This window comes from Thermobia domestica, chromosome 13 (assembly GCF_964235325.1).
Source record: "Thermobia domestica chromosome 13, izTheDome1.hap1.1, whole genome shotgun sequence".
Classification (NCBI taxonomy): Eukaryota; Metazoa; Arthropoda; class Insecta; order Zygentoma; family Lepismatidae; genus Thermobia; species Thermobia domestica.
Window position 1 is genome coordinate 55,779,362 of NC_137466.1, and position 21,299 is coordinate 55,800,660.

The window sequence follows — 21,299 nt, forward strand, 5'->3', positions numbered from 1 at the left end:
TGCAGAGGAACTAACGAGTTCCCCTATCAAGGAATATTTAAAACAGAAGAGTGCGAAGAAGTATAGCAAGTCTACTATGTCTACCGAACCAAGTACTGGTGCAACTTCCGTAAATGAAGTACCAGAGAAAAGAAGGAAATCTACCATTCAAGGTTCTCCTGCAAGAAGAAATGCTTTGCTGAAGCTATAGCTCTCCCAATTACATCTGGAATTACAAAGAAAAAACATTCAAAATCACCAGAAGGAGACGGTAGTTACCAATGAAAGTTCTGTCATGAATATTATTCAGATCCACTTAACGAAGACTGGATTCAGTGTTCTATTTTTCTGTCATGGTTTCACGAAAACTGTACCGGTTATTATAAGGGACAAGACATTTACATTTGTGATCTGTGCAAACCAAGCGTGTGATGTGATATTATTTTCAGCCCTAAGCCTTATTATTGTTTTTTTTCAATCTGTTTGCTACTCATAGATTGTACTCATTAGGGTTACTATAGATTGAAAGAAACTAGATACTAGATGCCTACTTGATAAGAAAAAAAAACTTCTATGGACTTGAGCTTTTTAAACATATTTAGGGATCATGTGTATGCAAGCTTTGTCTAGACTTAATTCTATATTTAAATGTGTTAGGCTAATACTCACAAAATATTAAACATTTTAATATTCTGGTATGTAAAGCAGTTCATTTAGGTGTCATTCTATGATCTTAGACTGTGTACACATATATTGTTCTTCTATACAATTTCTATTTTGCATATCTGTATTAAACACTGACTTTTAATGTATGAGTTTTTGCTTATTCACTTTGCCCCACTATCATGATCCGCTTTGCCCTACCGGTGGGGCAAAGTGAATAAATTGCAGTAGTTCAGTAATTAAGCAATATCATTTATGTATATGCAATCCTTGTTACTATTGTATTGTTATTTGAAAGTTTAATAATCATAAAATATTTCCTCAAAACTTTGGTTTCCTAGTCTTAATTTTAGTTGCCATTTGAGGCCCTTGAAGTTAAGTGATCCGCTTTGCCCTCCTTTCCTATATATATAAAAAGGTAAATACATAAATCCTTAATGATCTGCTTGTAAAGCGTGTTGTGTATACTCAATTAACATGAGCCCTATTAGAACGATGATAATCACGTCTGTGATTTCTTCTATTTTTCCTCAATAGTGCGCAGCCCAATCACTCCATCATTCTTAATAGTTTCATTTACTGATTGCTAGCTTACGATTTTCTTCTAACCCGTGCAAACAGGCCTCCTCAAGACTGACTCTAATAACGATTATTCTTTTAGTGTCAGCGACATTAGAAAGCATAGTTTCTTCACCTGCAGTTTTCCAGCCTTTGGAAATCAACTCCAAGCAAGTTAGCTCATCAGAGGGGGAGCAAGGTGGGGCGCTCATCCCTTTAGAGGAAATTGTACTTCAGAATATCGAAAATCCAATAGAATTTTTATTAGTTACAGCAAAATTTGAAACTATTTTTGAAACGTCACTTATATTTGCCCCCCTGGAAACTACAACATGGGCGCCCTTGACTCCAAGCGAAAGACTATATCCTTCTGTATAGGGGGATATGGGGTATTATCGGTATATATTTTTTTGGCGGGCTTACTTTTGCTGCTAGTATTTGCAACTAGTTTTAGTATCTTAGTCTCCTAGTCATCCTACAGGCCGAAGTTTCTCAAAGTTCTATTTTGTTACCACTATTATACATCCTATATGCTGCTGATATCCCAATATCAGAACCACCAATTTATGCACTTCAGTTTGCTGATGATACAGCAGATCTCGCTTTATGCTCTTTGCTGACGATACAGCATACACCGCTTTAGGTTCTTCAGTACATCGAACAAACGCAGCATTACAACCAGCAATTGATAAAAACTAGTCAATTGGTATCTAAACTAGAAACTTAATTAAATCCATCGAAAACTCAAATGACGTTATTTAGACTTAACCTTTTTAGTATTTTATGGTATATACAATTTGTACCATACGGGTGTTTCATGGTACATTGCGTTATAACCCTCCTATTTTAGTTTTCTCGTCTTTTTTTTTTTTTTTTTTTTTTCAAGTCCAGTGGCATTGTAGAAGACGTTTCGTATGGTTTTATACCTTCCTGCGTCCAAACATAGGAGGTGATGACGTCATAACTTTAAACAATATATTTTCTTTTATTAAGCCTATGTTCATTATTTTTTGACGGGCTTATTTTTGTACTTAGAAGATTGAAATTTTGCACAAACATTCAGTCCACTGAGTTGTATTTACCAGATTTTTTTTCGGATTTCTGCGTTAGCAGAAGGGGGTTCCAGAGAGACAAAAAGGTAAAAAAAAAAGATTTTTTTTAAAAAAAATCAAAAGTTCCTCTTCCACTATTATTCCGCCTCAGATGCATGATGGAGACACGTAAATGGTACCGTCTGAAAGGCAGTTCTGTTGTGAAGAGAATGATGGCCGAACTATGATCCTAGGGTAATTAGAGATGTCTCATGTAATTTTTATCAAAATATCCTTCTGTATAGGGGAATATGGGGTATTATCGGTATATATTTTTTTGGCGGGCTTACTTTGCAGCTAGAAGATTGAAATTGTGCACAAACATTCAGTCCACCGAGTAGTATTTAACAGATTTTTCAGATCTCTGCGTTAAAACAGGGGGTCCAGAGGGGCAAAAAGTTTTAAAAAGGGATATTTTAACCAAAAATCGCTTTCTTCGGGATTTTCCCTCCTTAGATACATGATGGAGACATGTGAATGGTGCCATCTGATAGGCAGTTCTATTCTGAAGAGAATGATTGGCGGATTATAATCCTAGAGTAAATAGGAATGTCTCAGGAAATTTTTCACTTGAGATCACGGTCTTTTGCGGTAATCTGGGGCATTGTGGGGATTCTTGACAAAATTTCTCCCGCCCTTACTATTCAAGATAGAAGCTTGAAATTTGGCACACACATTCAGTCTACCGAGTAGTATTTATCAGATTTTTTGAGACCTCTACGTTCACACAGGGCCGTTCCAGAGGGGCCCAAATTGTGAAAAAAATTCCCGAAATTTTCCCTTTAACCTAACTTTTTTCCTCTTCTAGTACATAGTATGAGCATGTAAGTGGTACCATTTGAAAGCCTGCTCTACTCTGAAGAGAATGAGGTATGAACCATGTTCCTAAGATAAATAGTGACGATCCAGTAGCAGCTAGACTGAAAGTCTAAAAAATACCGCAAAAACCCAAGATCCTACGAAACAAGTACTGGTTAGTACAAAATCGAGACCGTTTGCATCTTACATTACTAGTTTCACCATTACCAGTAAAAAATAGCATGAAGTGCCTTTGTGTCACTTTCGACATCTCTCTTGGAATGCCCACCTCTCCAATTTACAAGATAATGTTCGACGTCGGATCAACTTGTTAAGCAGTTTGAAAGGCACTAACCGGGGTCTTAACACCCAACTTATTCTTTATGCATACACAGTTTTGTTCGTTCTGCCCTTATGCATGAACATGTCGCCTGGTTATTGGTTCGACAGAAGTTTTATGATAAACTACAAGCCCTGGAATGCCGTGTCTTACACATTCCTTATTCCTTACCACTATTTACGCCAACACAAGAGGTCTACCGTCACACATCTATACCAATGCTCTTACCACATCTGTACAGTCTTCCCTCTTGTTGCATTCAACGCCGCATAGCGGACGCTTATCCAATTCTCCATCAACTCTTAGATCAAATTCCATCTCTTCTACATTATGCATATTCACGGTTACATTACTTACTTGCTGTGCATGAACATGGTCTGCCCACTGCTCACTATAACCCCCTGTCGTTGTATATATTGTCGCCATCCATTCATCCATTGCACATAATTTCATGAGTGCATTCCCTTGGTTTTCTAACAAGACTGCAAGTGTCTAAACCCACTGAGTAGTCCCAGAGCAAAACATTAACACTATCTTCACAACTAACATCACTTCATTACATACTGCATACCATGCTCAAGTCAGCTTCTTCTGTATGCCGAACCCGATAAATATATCAATAAATAAATAAGTTCTGATACCATCTCCCAATGATGCTACCAATAAATGAATGCTCATGACCCCAAGGAAGATGTTACCTTCTTCCGCCCGTCCATTTTCGGATGGGAATGAAATAGCATTTAAAAAATAAGAAAGCCTTAGAAACTGCTCTTTGCTGTTAATGCCTTTTTGCTGCCATTTTATTTATAAGAAGGAAAAAGGAGAACGGTTTTTGAAAAGTTCCTTACAAAAAATCGTTACGTTATCATTTAAAAAAACTAGTCTCTCTCAGAGCAGTTATTGCACAATCGGTTATGAAGTATAGTATACGTACTTCCGTGAATGGTACAAGTATACTCTTTAGAGGATTAACAAAAGGATTTTACGCCTTTTGGAGATTTTTTTTTCCTATTCTATATTTTGACACGACAAATAAAAGGCTAGCCTATCTGAAGTTACTGACGACGATCAATGTTTCGCAAACTGGACTTCACATCTGCAAGAGGAAACACTCAGGACTATCACCAACTGAAATGCCACAACTAGAACCTCACCGGGAAACAATCCGTGCCAAGAATCGCAAAACTTCCTGTTCTCAAGTTTCGGACAGCTCTCCTCCTCGAGATCGGGACCGTTCACAGTCCCCCTGCTCGTCCTTCGTATACGAAGTTTTTTTTCAAAGTTCACCTAAAACCGTAGCATCTACAGACACCCAACTAACAGCCGATAAATCTTCTGTCTTGTCTATGTAAAGATTTGCTTTAGGAATCATCTTCATACGCTTCACTCAGGCGATACCACACGTATATAATGTAAAATCATTCTATATGAAACTGATACAATATTGTACTCGATTTGATTTACACCAACTTATTAAAACGCAGAACGGGATCACTCTTAAAACCACTAATCCGAGTCTCTTTCAGCATCTAATCTACAAGGTAGCTGTTTGGCACCGATGCAAAGGTCCAATTACTGCAATCTTCAAGCCATAATTAAACTCACAACCTAAACTCACGCCGCTGCTTTCAGTAGAGATCAATGGTGTCGATCCCACGATTACAGAGCGTTAAGTTTTGGAGGAACTCACGGTCCATGACATCCATCCTACTCGTGCAATTCACATTAAAAATGCCACACGTCCAACATATATAGTTCGTTCACTAACTGACGACAAAGTCACATTACCAGGCTGAGGAATCCTAGCCGACGGCGTTAACTCTTTGACAAGAAAGAGTTTAAGACACTCTATTCTTCATTTACTTCTTGGGAAATAGTGCTGGTCCGAGATAGTGAGGTCTAATGCAATCAGAAACTAGATAAGCACTTTGGAAGGGTAGCAGTAATCATTCAAGACACGAGATAGAACACAAGATTATTGACCCAATTCATAGAAATGGTTAATCTTACCAAGATATTCATAAAAGAAGAGGAAAATGGAGATTGTTATCTACATATTCACTGCGTGCAGAAAATGCAGCCTTTTTCATAGGGCACTTGAATTATGCGAAATCGGAACATGTGTACCTGCATGATTGCCTGCATCTTTTGAACACTTTGCCCGAAGAAGAGTTCGACCAATTTATCACCTGTGGGTTTTCACCATTCGTCGAAGTAACATTTTTTTTTTTTTTTGCAGTCAGTGCTTGGAGCGATATGACCATCGAACAAGTATTTATAGAGTGATGAATTGCAGTGGTGGTTTGACTGGTGGCAGAGGAATTACTGCATCAACGATCGCTACTTGGGTATAATCGATGTCTGCGAGCTCCACGATTGTTGAGGCAGATGAGAGATTTGCATCTGTAAATTCTGTTTCCTCACAGAAGCATGTAGAGTTACATGATGCAAATCAGAAGCGAAATGCCAAGCACGTAAAAGGTTTCTTTACTTGGGTTCGATAGCATAATCCTTTTTCAAAACTTTCTCAGATGTTTCCTCTTTCCATAGTTATATTGCTGATTCAAGTACAAATTGTGACAAGTCCTGTTATATTATTGAACTTTCCGCAATAAAAAGAGATCGAAGGAATGGGATTCAGTGAAATCCACTTGAAAAGAAAGAACACCGTCAAATCGTCAGCAGCCGTGACATAATTTGTCAACATCTGAAATGATATCGCTCATGTCAACCCTGACCAACTTCTCTACCGCGTGGTTTGTAGTGTAAGAACAGAACAGTTAGGATGGATATTCAAATATGAACTATGAGCATATCCGCCTTCACTATTTGATGAGGAAAGAAAACAAATCTTCAATCTTAAAAATGTTATCAAGTGGAGGGACCAATCCATCTCCTAGTGATGAAATGACCCTGGGGATATCATATTTGTCAATGGAAGGCATCTCCTACATCATGTTGTTTATCAACACCCTGCAACGTTTCAAGTAATCTGTCAACAATATAGTAATTATTTTCTCTTCCATTACGGCAAAGCAACTGTTTGATGGCTATAGAAAAGAAAACACAAAAGCCGAGGAACATCTACCAAGATCTCATTCAGATAGTAACATGGATGTGAAAGTAGAAGAGCTAATTCACGTCACCTTTGAGTAGAGTGAATTCTGTACAAAACCGAAACAACTAATATTCCTCTTGACACTATACTTGAAGGAAAAGAAAGTCACGTGTTTCAAGTGCATGGGAATGCAGATACTCCGATTATTTCGTCAGCTATCGCAGAAGTTCAAAAAAAGGATGAAGGTTCAAATAATAGGTGATAACACTAACTTATTGGTTTTGTTAACTACTCTTTTTCCTCCACGTTGTATCTTAAAGATAATTATGCCTGGTAGAGGAAACGAGTCAAATAAATTTCACAATATTCAAGCAATGCAGCGTGAAATAGAGAACATGAACCTTTTTTTTTCTTTGTATGTTTATATCTTTACGGTCTGTGATTTTATGTCTTCAATATGTTGGAAAGGTAAAATGTCTCAGAAAAAATACTTATTTTCAATGATCCTAAGGCACAGGCATATGATATTGCTGCTAATGGAGAGCATTGCTGGATATTGCTGCATATTGCTGGATATTGCAGCATGGATATTGCTGCTAATATTGCTGCTAATGCTGCTGCTAATCCTGTCTTTATGTGGATCCCATAAGACGCAAAATATAAATGTTTTACGTTACCAGATACATTTTATGACAGTTGCAAAAAAGCCAGTGCAAGGTGTAGATAAGTTAGCTACTGTATCTCCAACAAAAGCAGCAGCAAGACAACATTCATTGAGAAAGTACCATCAAGTGCAGCAGTGGTATAGTTTCAAGAAAGACCTACGAAAATGGGGCTGGAAGAAGGTCAGCGGTAATCTGCGACCAGCAATTCTTGCTGCTGCTCCAGAATGGTTACTACGTCTGATCTCTTGTTGATGCACAGGAGAGTATCAGAGCGATTGTGAGTGTCGAAGAAGTTCGCTTCAGTGCTCAACCATGTGTGCCAACTGCGGTAGATATTGATGCAGAAAGAGAGACGCAGCCATTGATTCTGATGCGGAAGAGAATTTAGTGCTGCCAGATGATGAAGACGTGCAAGAGCTTTCTGAAATAAATTCTAATACTGATGAGAGTGATGAAGAAAGGAAGCAAAAATAAATCTTTGTACTTAATAGATTAAAATCATAGTTTTCATTTTATATTTCTGTCTAGATATGTAAAATTTTCTGCTTAAAAGAAGGAAATACCCGCTTATCCATGAAATTAGGTGGCACTGCAACAACAGACAATTCGCAAGAAGGGACAGAAATCAACACGAAAACCCTTTTCGAAAATTGAATCGGTCGTTGCAAAAAGAGCATTTTGTTATATGAAGCTACAAAGTATCATGTGCAGTTTTGCAAAAACCGATTCCATTTGAATTTATAGTAGCGGGCCTACAAATAAAATTATTACTTAATAAAAGTACAACATTGTTGTTTACTTTCTCATAAAATATCGGCCAACTGTTTTGCGCTTATTCTACCGTTGTAGATTTTCCCTTAGAAAAGAAGACGAGGATAATCGGTAGTTTACTGTATTTGTTTTACGTATACAGGGCGTTTCAAAACAACACCGACAACCCGTTTGGGTTGTGATTCCTGACACCAAGGTAAGATAAGAAGTATAAACTCCGAAAGGAAGTATTTGTGTATCCAGGTTGGCCTATACTTTTTGTTTTATCTTGGTGTCAGGAATCACCTCCCAAACGTAATCGGTGTCGTTTTGAAAGACCCTGTATAGTTAAATATTAAGATTTGTATATTAAAGAATTATTTATATTATGAAAATACTCTTGTTCAATAATATTGTTCGTTTTAAATATTTAAAACAGATTTTCTGCAAGTTGTAATGGCATGAACAAATTTGCCAAATTCACTGTCTCACTCAGTATCTCGGAAATTAATAAGCGCAGCAAAGATATGTATTGGGCTGTTTTTATTGAAAATTTAAAGTGTATTAATTTTATATATTTTTTAAAGATTTATTTTGAAGTCTAGTTATTTTATATAGGTTAATGTTTGCTTTCCGTTGCATAGTTTCCCAGGTATTTGCGAAAAACTGAGAAAATATACTTTTCTGACCCCTCATCCTTCCTCCCTCTCCCTCCCAAACCCGACAGTCTTTCTGCAGAAACATTTTTTATCACATTTAGAATGAACGGTAGATATAATAAACAATTTGGAACACAAACTTTATTTAGTTACTGTTTGGAGCTCATATTACTGTACTAAATGAATTACTTACTTCTTACAGCTTGGTATGTGGGAAGACATTCAAAAACAGATGTCACGTAAATCTTGTGCTGATGAAAAACGAGTTCTTCCACGGTTATTTATATTTGGAGGAAACGACAAAGCAGAGACATTGGACAAATCCTATGAACTTCCAAAATGGCTGACAAGTTACTTGAGATATAAATTTAATTTATACGATCGTACAGGTAAATACTATAGTACCACAGTTGTTTTACATTTTTCTGGTAATATTTTGAAGAGAAGGATGCAATCGTTAAGAACTAACTAACATTATTAATACCATTTAGTAGAGAAGCATATGTACGTAAAACATATCCCGTGGCAGATTTTGTGAAGATAAGATGAGAGGGTTTTTTAGAGAAGCCTTCTGATGAATAATTTCGATGGTCTCACTTACTGGTGCGTGGCGTGTAGACATGGTGATGTCATCAAAATGGCGGACAACTCGATTCAAGGAACAATCATTATCTCCATTGTTTTATGGACCGATTTTCTTTTCTCATAGCTCATTTTAAAGAAATTAAATTTCCCATAAAACTGTTATGTAAGTATTTCCTTTAAAATTAAACGTATAGAAGTTATTTAATAATCTGATAACTTCATGAGCATTTACTTATGAAATAAACAAAAATAACTCCGAAACCGTTAATTTTGGAGAAAATACTTACATAACAGTTTAAATTGGAAATTTCACGATCTTTATAATGAGCTATTAACGAAGAAAATTTATCCATAAATAACGGAGATATGACATATAATATGTTAATTATGTCATCAAAATGGCGGTCACGAATAAAATTTTACTTCTATATATGTCATTCTGTGGCAGCTTTCGTGAAGATAAGATGAGAGGGTGTTTTATTCTTATTTAGAGAAGCCATGTGGTGAATAATTTCAATGGTATCACTCAGTGGTGCATTTTGTGTAACATAATGACGTCATAAAAATGGCGGACAACTCGATTCAAGAAATAGACATTATCTCCGTTGTTTATGGAATGATTATGAGTTATAATAAAAGGAAATCGGAGAAAAAATACCTGAGATATGATGTATAATGTTTCTGTATGGTGAAATCTCGGTCAATATCTCGGTTTATATGGAAAAAATGAAGAAATTCGATTGCATACAATAACAAAATATTTAAATTGATATGAGAATACATGAGCAGCTTGAACATTTATTAGGAGTAATAAGATCAATAAGAATTGGTGACTGGGAAGAGCACCTTAGATGTGTAGAAGCTATCATTGGTTACTTTTTTATCCTGGATTTGCATTACTCATTCCATTGTGTGTTCTTGGTACTGATGAAGCATTTGAACAAAAAACTTGAGCTTTGAAGGTTATAGGTGGTTTGGTAGGCATAACTCAAAAATTCCCAGCATTAGCACAGTATTTTCTAATAGCACCAGAACTTACACGAATTTCTGACGAGACAGCAATTAGCTGGATGTGTGGATGGGAAGAAGCCGAACTGCACAAACATAATGATGATTCTAAGCAAGTAATACGCAGGGGAGATATTACCTTAAACAAATTACGCATATAGCTTACAAGAATAGGAAATCCTTTCTCGTATGACAGTTCTGATTAAGTAAACATTCTAAGTAAGGCTGTTTTCTCAGAAAATATAAAAGCAGGTCTCATTAACATTCGTCCGCTTGAAAATACATTAGACGAAAATTTCAAAAATCAAAGGGTTGATATCTGAATCCCGTACCATAAATTTATGGGACCCAGTCAAAAAGAATAAATTAAATCTTTGTTCTAAGAGAAAAATAAAATTAAAAGAAGCCGACAGCATCAAAGAATTGAAGGCAAATAGATCTCTACTTCCTCAACTACTTCTTATAAGCACATTACAACGTAATATCGACTTACATGAAACGATTGGAAAGTACGAGTTGTCAGCTCTCAGTGATGATTTGTTAACCATGAGGGTACAATGACTATGTTCCAGATAAAGTATGCTGATTGAGATTTTGAAATCTATCACACCGAACAGTAGTATCTTAGAGTAAAATCACCTCCATTCGGAAGCAGGTTTGACTGATAAAGGATCGTTTCCAGTTGCAGTCGTAGATGGCATATGCCAGAACTTCAATCACCTGACATAAGTAAAGGGATAGATATCAAAAACTGCAAGGGTCTAGCAGAAGCATTCATGAAGAAAATGGAAACGACGTACTGGAACTATGATGCAGTTCATCTTGTTTTAACACTTATCAAGAAAACTCCATAAAGAATACTACAAGGCAAAGAAGAAGAAGAAGTAAGTGGTCTCGTGTAGTGTAGTCGCTTACACTCGGTGCGAGCGGTCTCGGGTTCGATTCCCGGTAAGGACACTCGGTTAAAAAAGTGTAAGGCCAGCCATCCTCAATGAGGTTTTCCTGGGATTTCCTCATTCACACCAGACAAATGCCGGGGTGGTACCTAACTTATTGGTCCCAGGCCGCTTCCTTCCTTCTTTTTTCCGGATAGTGTGCTCGCCGAGGAACATCATCCCTCATACGGCCATAGATGCCGTAAACCCAGAAATCTAAATTCTAAAAAATACAACTATACCTACTCAATACGAAATCACTGACAGCAAAAATATAGTAAATGTCACGATGCAGAAACTGCTTTCGCACTTTGGTACAAAAAGATGAACTAACAGAATACTTGACCCAGATAATGCTTTACTGTGTAAAGGCGAAGAAGAAAAATTTTGTGGTTTCATGGTATTCAGAAGTATCTTCTAGACATTGCTCATTGGACCATCTACGTAGAACTCAAGAAAAGGCAGATAAGAAGAATAATTCTCCATTATGTCGACGCGGAGAAAAGAAGGTAGACAATTTTTTTCTACTTTTGCACAAGATACAGATATTTTAGTTTTCAACATACGAAGATATCCTTAACTTCCAGTGCTGTCATGTTTTGTGTCCAATGAAAATACATAATTTCGAGTAGAGCATTTCAATGCTCTATGTGCATTAAAAGCTTCTGTACATCCAGCTTTCTGGATGTGATAGCACAGGCATTTTGTCAGGGAAATGGAAGATTTCATATTGTTAAGTTTTCTGTTCTGCATTAAACGATATGCTATAAGCCCTTTGTTCACTAGACAATCACGATTTTATTCCTGATGAAATTATGATAGCTCAAGAAAAATTCATCTGCCAACTCTACCAACCAAAATCAAATATTTGCAAACTTCAAGATTTGTGATGGTAATGTGGTCTCGAAGAAATAGACAAGCTGTGAAAAGTTGCGGCAACAAAGTGTTCATTTATACCTACCATGAAGAGAGTTAATTATCAACTTATGATTTGGAATCATGACTGTAAATTCCCAACCAACAATTCCATCTGCAATTGGACATGGATGGACTGCAGAAAATAACAATTCCAGTTACATGTCCTATAGATTACATTTTTCATTTGGTGAAATGTTTTTGCTCAAGAAACAAATCCGCCCCACCACATAGATGCTCTTCACATAGATTGCTGTGCACTGAAATGTGTAAGTGTGGAGCTAGTGAGGAATTTTATGAAAACTTGTCACATAATAATATAATGGAATAAGAATTTGACTCTGAAATTGGTGAAGATGATAGGTCTAGAGATAGCCTGCAAAGCCATAATCAATCATATTCATGCAATTGATTTCATATACTTGTACTGTTTATTACTGTAACTCATTTCAGAAATAATATTAAAACCCCGTTCAAGATAACTATCCGATTTTCAAAAAATACAGTATGGAACTTTTCAAAGGAAATTTATTTATTTTGCAAATAAGGTATTAAGAGAAAAGAGGCACTTCATAAACAGCGAAAGTAATGTATATTTGGCTATCAAGCAGAGGCTAATGTAGAAGGTGAGAACTGGGGGAGCCAGCCACAATCCAGACTATGGTAGGTATATCACGAGTTTGCTATAAACTTCCAAAACTATATAAATAATAGCTTAAATTATTTTTGTCAATCAAAAAACTGGGGGGCTCAGCCCCATGGCGTTGGCTAGATGCGCTACTGCTATTAAGATCACTGCCATTGACCGAGATTCCATCACACAAAACCCTTACGCATCATATCTCAAGTATTTTTTCTACGATTTCCTTATATTATAACCCATGATATAACACCATATGTAATAAATAACTGTTCAATAATTCATCAATTATTAAATAACTCCTGTACATTTAGTTTCAGAAGAAATACTTACATATCATGTTATTGAAAATTGATTTTCTTTTAAAATGACCTGTGGAAAAATCGATCCATAAACAACGGAGATGATGATTGTTTCTTCAATCGAGTTGTCCGCCATTTTTGTGACGTCATCATGTCTACATACCATGCACCACTGAGTGATACTATTGAAATTATTTACCAGAAGGCTTCTCTAAATTAAAAAAAAAATCACCCCGTCATCTTATGTTCACAAAAGCTGCCACGAAACGACATATTTAGAAGTAAAATTTTATTCTTGACCGCCATTTTGATGACGTAATTAACATATTATATGTCATATCTCCGTTATTTATGGATCGATTTTCTTCGTTAATAGCTCATTTTAAATATAATTAAATTTCTCGTTTAAACTGTTATGTAAGTATTTTCCCTAGAATTAACGGTTTCGAAGTTATTTTTGTTTATTTCATAAGTAAATGCCCATAAAGTTATCAACTCCTATACTTAGAACTCCTATACCTTTAGTTTTAGAGGAAATACTTACATAATAGTTTTTATGAAAAATTTAATTTCCTTTAAAATGAGCTATGAAAAAAGAAAATCGGTCCATAAACAACGAAGATAATGCTTGTTCCTTGAATTGAGTTGTCTGCCATTTTGATGACGTCATCATGTCTACATGCCACTCACCAGTGAGTGACACCATCGAAATTGTTTATCAGAAGGCTCCACTAAACCAAAAGATCACTCTCTCATCTTATCTTCACAAAAGCTGCCATGGGATGACATATGCTCCCACTATAATTTTGACATATATATATTAGATCTTTGTGTTTCTTTTGGTACAGCATGCACTAAATAAATAGCTCCAATACTACTTGCAGATTGACTTCAGGAGGATTCAGTATAAATACAGTGTGGATGTATGGCATAAAATAGGAACCAACTTGTGCTATGTCACCACTAAAATGAACAAATGCCCAATAACCGAGTCATTGCAGGAGCGCAGTAGTAGGGCCAGAGCAGTAGTGAGGGGGGTACGTCCGTAGGGAGCAGGCGCGTCAGCGGCAGGGGGTCTACACATACTCGAGGATAGTGGAAGAGCACACTTACACATACAATATTTTCACTATCACTCAAAATTCATTTCACTATGCTGTGCACTGACAGTAATTACTTATATTCACACTTTAATTCCTTCACGAAAAAATGTTACACGTCATATTTTACCTACAAATTTTCTATTTGGTAGAACCGTCTGCTCGAGTGAAACCATCTTCTCTATTATTCGCACTAATTGCTTACGATCATTGAAGTCAATATCTTGTTTTGAGATTGGATGTCATTTTATTAATGCAGTATTAGTTACGTAATTTTAAATTAACATGTTAATTGTTTCATTTGATTGTACTTATTTATTTCCTTCTAATATGTTGGCACCAAAATATTTTTCAACTTATTTTGGTTCCAGCTTTTTTCATTTGTGAACAGTGTATACAAACGTATTTGGCAAATCCAACTGATAACTTACCAGATAACTATACAGCGCATTGAAAACTCATTTTAACTAACGCTTCTAAGCAAAAGGGGTAATCTGTCGAAGCAGCTATTTTCATCCCTCACGTACCTGTTAGAAATCAAATGACCTGTTTCTATGGCATGGTGGCTCAGTGGTTGAGCGTTTACCTCTAGTGCGTGCGTTCACTGTTTCGATCCCCGACCTAGTAAGTTCGGGGTCGTGTCCGTGACATTTTTTCGGGATACTCCAGTTTTCTCCCACATTCTTATTCCATAGATTATTCCATTATCATTCACTTGCCTTATTCATCAGTCTCCATTAGCCTAAGGGGCATCATTGTGAGACGTTACACTGAAATATTTCATTTCATTTTATCTATATCTACGTTTATCTTCGAAGGAGAGGCGTTCGTTACTCGACAAGCAAAGCTGACGTTACTGTTCTTCGCACGAGGAAAATAGGTTTATGGAAAATGTTTGAATCTAGTTCCTTCCTTAGGATATCCATTTCAATGAAAAGGTAATTATTTAAAAAAGAAAACTAAAATACGCTATTTTTGTCATAAATTTTGGACTTCCTTAAGATGCGACCGTTAATCAATGCGATATGACGAAAACATTTAATGTAGATACTAATTACGTTTGAAAATTAATTTCAAAAGGATAAGTGATCACAAACAACGGTCAACGTCGAAATGAAAAAAAAAAAAAAAAAAGAAATGAAAATGTTCAGTTTGACGTCCCATTATTATGTCCATTAGGCTAAGGGAGACGATGATAAAGGAAGTGAATAATGATGGAAGAATTGGTGGAACGAGGAAACGGAAGTACCGTGAGAAAACCCACGGGCACGATGTTTCTATAATATTCAAATTTCTTTTCTTTTATTTACAGAGTGTCAAATGTAGGAACTCACTTAAAGTGAAGATGTAAAATTTGGTATATAAACATTTGAATAAAAGAAAATTTGAGTACATGTTTTAGCTGCTTAGAAAATTTCACTCCCAAGGGAGAAAAGGAGGGGGGTCATTTCTACAGAACTCAGCAAGCAGGCATACGGTTTTTGAAAAGACTGTCACACATTTATTTTGAACCAATTTCAAAATGTATTGCTATTATCCATTAATGCTGCATTGCCATTTGAGGTTGCATATTGAAACATAAGGAAAAACAAATACTCTTCCGCGAAAAATCATGAGTTTTAGGTGGCGTCCATTTCTGTCCAGGTACTCTTGTAGATGATTGGTGAAATTATCCATACAACTTTTAAGCATTGGCATGACTTGGTCCCCAATAATATATTCATACCCCCCCCCCCAAACCTCTGTGGCTGGTTCCGGGCTTCGGCCTTGTCACTCATTATCTAAACAGCGTTGTATGTCAACAATTCCAAGATCCTTTCTGCAAACCAATGTCGTCTGATGAAATCGTTTAGTCGCAGTTTCTGAACAGTCATCAAATTATTTGGAATGTAAATGGAAGTCTAAAAGTAATATGCTCTGAATTTACCTTTCTGACATTCCGAGAGTGCGAACGTGACTTTCACCGCGTATAGAGGCGGATCTATCTCGGGGCCTAGGCCCCTCCACTTTTTTGAGTGACAGAAATAGTCAAATCTATTATCTATATATTTTTGAAAGTTTATAGTGAACTTATGATATACGTATCACAGCCTGGATTCTGGCTGCCCCCCCCCCCCTCAGATTTTACCTTCTAGATCCGCCACTGACCGCGTATCGCCACATTGTTTCGGTTCCGTACAATTCGATCACCTCCTCGTGCAGTCCCTGGTCTTACAGATCCCGTAGTTTAAAAGTTATTCATCCACTTCATAATGGTATCTCGTCTTGGAACGCTACCATAACGCGATCAACATTAAAATGGTTTCGAAAAAGCATCGCTGCGTGAGCACTACAAAACGTCCCGTTTCAGTGAAAGCATTGTAAACAAATACACGATGCGCTACAGACCAAGGTCTTATTGCTACTGAAATGGCTTGTGTCAAAAAGTACTTTAACAATTTTGGTTCATATTCGGCCCACGGCAGCGCTCATGAGACTCTTTTCAAAACCATCCTACCTCCCTGCTGGATCCTGTATAATATTCAATTTTACATCTCTTTATTTGCTTAAGTTGAAGATATGAAAATTGATATGTAAACTCTTAAGTTACAATAAACTACGAGAATACAAGTTTCAATGTTTTCTTTTTTTTTAAATTCTCTTCCTAAGGGACAAAAAGGGGCAATTTTTATACCTAGGTAGTATCTGAATTTGAGGCGACTAATCCGCCATATCCATTTAGCTTAGTTTCGAGTTATCTCGCAAAACGTGCAGTGAAGCTCCATATACACGCGTACAAAGTTCCATATTTGAACAGTTCTTTTAGTATGAAATATTAAGCTTTTTAAACAAAATTCTGTTCCACGGAATTCCTTTAGATCAAACATATAACAAGTGATATATAACTCAATTTCGGTAAACCCGGCGGGAGCTCATGTGGTTCGAATTCCACGTTAATCAGTAGGTCCACGTCTCATAGAGCCTCGCTGCTGAACGGGACGCTAAACTAAAATCAAGTCAACTCAATTTGGGTAAAAAAATAATAATAATAATAATAATAATAATGGATTTTGCAGCTTTTGATACTAAGCGCCTCAGTTATCTTTTGTTGTTGCCGAATGCGCGAATCTGGCGTCTAGCTTAAATTGAAGATCTGAAAATCGATATATAAACGTTTAAATAAAAATAATGTAACACGTGTTTCGAAAATTCCACTTCTAAAGGGAGAAAGGAAATCTTTAAAATACGCATGCGAAGTACGGTAAAGGGGATTCAAATGTTTTATCCATATAGAGTGTCATATGCATCTCTGAACGTAGGGTGATGAAAATCTGCATAAAAACTACACTTTAAGGGTTTTCACTACAGCGAAATTAAACTACCGCTAATTTTAGAGTTTTTCTGTAATATCTTCAAAACAAATAAAAATATTCGAAAAGCAGAAACGTAGTGAGCTAGACAATATGATTTTGCATGTGATACGTTTACCACAATTCATCTATCCCCTTTTGGTATCTCGCCATTTACAGAAACCGCAAAAAAATGCTACATCTATCTACAGTTGCAAATCGAAAGCAGACAGATGAGTTGTGATAACGGTATCACATGCAAAATCGTATTGTCTAGTTCACTACGTTTCTGCTTTTCGAATATTTTTATTTGTTTTTAAGGTATTACAGAAAAACTTTAAAATTAGCGGTAGTTTAATTTCGCTGTAGTGAAGACTCTTAATCTGACAGTGTTTTTGAATAATTCCTCTTTTATGGGATGAATGAGGAACATTTCCTATTTTTTCGCACTAAGCAACCTTTCCGTTGTTTGCGACCACATCACGGCAAGGCATCTGAAAACTTTGAAGTGACTTCTTGAACACACTTAGTGTCTATCTGAACAGTGGCGAAGCGTACTACAAGGCTATGAGTCCAGGCCTACCCTGTTTTCTATTATATATTTTCTTTATCTTTGATTTCTTATAAAATAAAGTCAATACTTCAACTTTTCGTTTTTTTCGGTAAAATAGTAGTAGGTTGGAAACACTTGGAGACCCTTCCATCTGAGCCTCACCAGTTCGCTAGACAGGCTCAAGGGCTATGCTGCTCAGGGAGCGAAGCTATTATCGCTGGAGATTGCTCGCATTCTTGGGAAGGTGCGAAGGCTCGCCTCTGGGAGTTTAGTTTTAGCGTTGAAGGTATCTTACAATGCTAATATGTTATAAAATGATTTGCTTAACACAGAGTAAAAAGTAAATTGAAATGAAATGAAATTTTTGAGTTTTACGTCACACGGATATGCAGGTTAGGCTTAAGGAGACGGTGATGATGAGAGATGAATGAAATGGTGGAATGAAAGGGAGAACCCCGAGAAAACCCACGCACACGGTGTTTGTCCAGCACAAAGTTCACTTGGCGGGAGCAGGGTTTGAACCCGAGACTCCAAACACAAGAGGTAAACGCTCTACCACTGAGCCACCTCGGCCCTTACAGAGTAAAAAATGTCTGTGTAGAATTATGTATTTCTATTAGTGATAACTTGTTTAATTTAGGTATATACTCTCAGAAGTTATTCCGAATAGCTGTTTTGTTTTTTCTAATCCGAGGGTTCGACATGGGGTCTGATCCATAATAGCTTTTAAAATATACGTCTGATATATTAAACACAAGATTTGCCAAACGCTTCCGTACAGGATAAAATAATGTAATTTTAGTTGAGTTTACCATTTCATAGAATCAGTGGGTATTACAATTTTGTTTCGAGGGGCTTTGCTTGCTTCGTGAGGGACTTTGCTAACCTTATTCGTGGAAATGTGAAAATTCTGCAAGATATATAAAACAATAAAAAAAAAAAAAAAAAAAGCGATAAAATTTCGGTGCGTGCTTAAGCCCTGAAGCGACGCCACTTCATAGAATACAATATTAAATATCTTGCGTTGATTCAAATGAAGTTCCTTTTGAGCATTAACATTTCTAGTGAAGTCATTACCACGTAATGCATTAGCTAAATGCAGTGTTGTACTTACTTTAAAGTGGGAGATGCAAGTAACAAACGCTTTTCCTAGAAATTTGACAGCTAACAGTAAGAATGCACTAACTTTTTCTCTCCCTCTATTTTCATGTATGTAGAAAATGAAAACAGGAAGTGAGGAAGACATTCTCCTCATCCCCCCCCCTGCAAATCCCAGACAGAAGAAAATATGAACTGCACTCCAAAATATTTGTAGTGGAGTTAAATGGGAATAATAGGTTATCGTGCCAACCCTACTTATGGGATTAAGAGGGGTAAAGGTAATTGTGATGAAAGAATCGGAGAAATGAGAATGTGGGAGGAAAGGAGAGTACCCACAGACTAGTGATGGGCAGTGGGAATATTCCCGGTGGGAAGGAATTTAAAAATGGGAATATTCCCGGTTTTTTTCCCTGGCCTATAAATTCCCGGGAAGGAATTTATTTCCATTTCATTACTTTATCTTCCAAATTATAAGAACCATATGACTAATTACTTTATCTTAATATATTATGATATACTTCTAGGTTTTAGAGAATTTGGAGGTTAAAAAATTTAAAATTATTTGACGGTACTTCATATAACTAAGAATGTGATTTTTAAGTTTCATTTTCATTTGCACTAAAATGTAGGGTAATTGTTTAGTATTGGAGGCCAAAACTAGCAAAAAGTAGGATGATTTACGGAAGAAATGCGTTGATAGTGATGTTCAAGTAGTCAAGAAAGTATCGAACATATTTTTTAAGGCATTCTGGGATTTATAAAGAACGGAAAGGTAAGTGGAAGTGATTTATGTGAGAAAAGAAAGTGAATTGTTGGTAACGAAGATAGAAAACAACGTGTCATGCGGGACTCTAACCCGCCTTCATTCGCTAACGCTCGCTCTGCAATGCTGTCTGAATTTAATGTTGGTAACGTAATTTAACGTATGAAACCATAAAACAACCGCATCGGAATAGAATATCGCAAAAAAGTAGGTGCAAAACCTGGCCCCCAATGCTAAAGAACAGCCAAAATTAGCAAAGTACTAATTTACAAATGATGAAAAGGAACCATTTTGTAAAGTACTTTAGAATTATGTAAAAATAGAGGTAAAGTACTATTAATAAACCCTGAATCACCATTAGTAATAGACGTCGGTCTGTCTCCTCTCTCTGACTTGAATTTCTGAAGAGGTACTCTAACTTCTTTTACATGTGAATTAACGTATGTAATTTCGAGAAATAGTTAGAATGAAAGGTCGTGTGTGGCAATGTTACGTGCTAAAATATAAAGATAAGTAAGTATCTTGCAAATTTTGTGAACATAAATATGTATGCGCAAATGTTGATAAATTGGTGAGACATGTATCTTCTAGCATTTACCCAATCTAATTAGTTTATAACATTTATAAATTTAATGTGTTTATAATATCAGTAATAGAGTCAAGTTGAGCAAATCCACTTAAAACATATAAATTTAAACTGTTACTGTATAATTTACTATATAATTTTTTCACACATATTTAATTGATAGAACACATTGTAAATAAATATACATTTATGCGTACTCACTAAATATAATAAAGTGTTAATAAAGTAACATAGTACCTTTCAGAATATATAGATTTTAAAGAATCCTCTGTGGACAAAAGTAATAATATGCTGTGATATAAAAATTAATTCAACTTTGAAATCATAATATAGTAATAGAATGCATTTTTGTTTCTGATTGAACATAAATTCCCGGATAAATTCCCATTTTGGGAATCTTCTCGGGAATATTCCCAGGGAATATTCCCGAAAAATATCTTCCCGGGAATTTACCCATCACTACCACAGACACGATATTATCCACTCAAACTTGCTTGGGCGGGGATCGAAGCAGGGACCCCACGCAACAGAGATAAGAGCTCTACTACTGAACCACCGTTCCTCCTTAAGCTAGGTTTCAATCATCACTTTGATTAAAGATTGCCTTCGGTGCGAGCGGTCCCTGATTCGATTCCCGGTGGGGGCACTCGGTCGAAAAAGTGTGAAACGCTTTTTCAGGCCAGCCACTCTGAATGATGTTTTCCTGGGTTTTCCTCATTCACACCAGGCAAATGCCGGGGTGGTACCTAACTTATAGGTCCCAGGCCGCTTCCTTCCTTCCCCAATCCTTTCTTCCTTCCCTTTCCCCGGATTGTGTGCTCGCCGAGCGACGTCATCCCTCAAACGTGACGGGCTTAGATGCAGAAAGCCCAGAAATCTAAATCCTAAATCCCTTGATTAAAGGTTATATTCAAAGGGGGA

General features: G+C 36.5%; 1 protein-coding gene across 2 annotated transcripts in view; it reads left to right on the forward strand.

Moving 5' to 3' along the window:
* The window catches only part of LOC145669196 (sarcoplasmic calcium-binding proteins II, V, VI, and VII-like), a 55,204-nt gene that overhangs the window by 23,724 nt on the left and 10,181 nt on the right, over positions 1-21,299 (forward strand). For both annotated transcript variants that reach the window (XM_081737520.1, XM_081737521.1), the window contains exon 3: positions 8,764-8,950. In XM_081737520.1, coding sequence (XP_081593646.1) covers positions 8,764-8,950 — 187 coding nt within the window. The remainder of the gene's footprint in view (positions 1-8,763; positions 8,951-21,299) is intronic.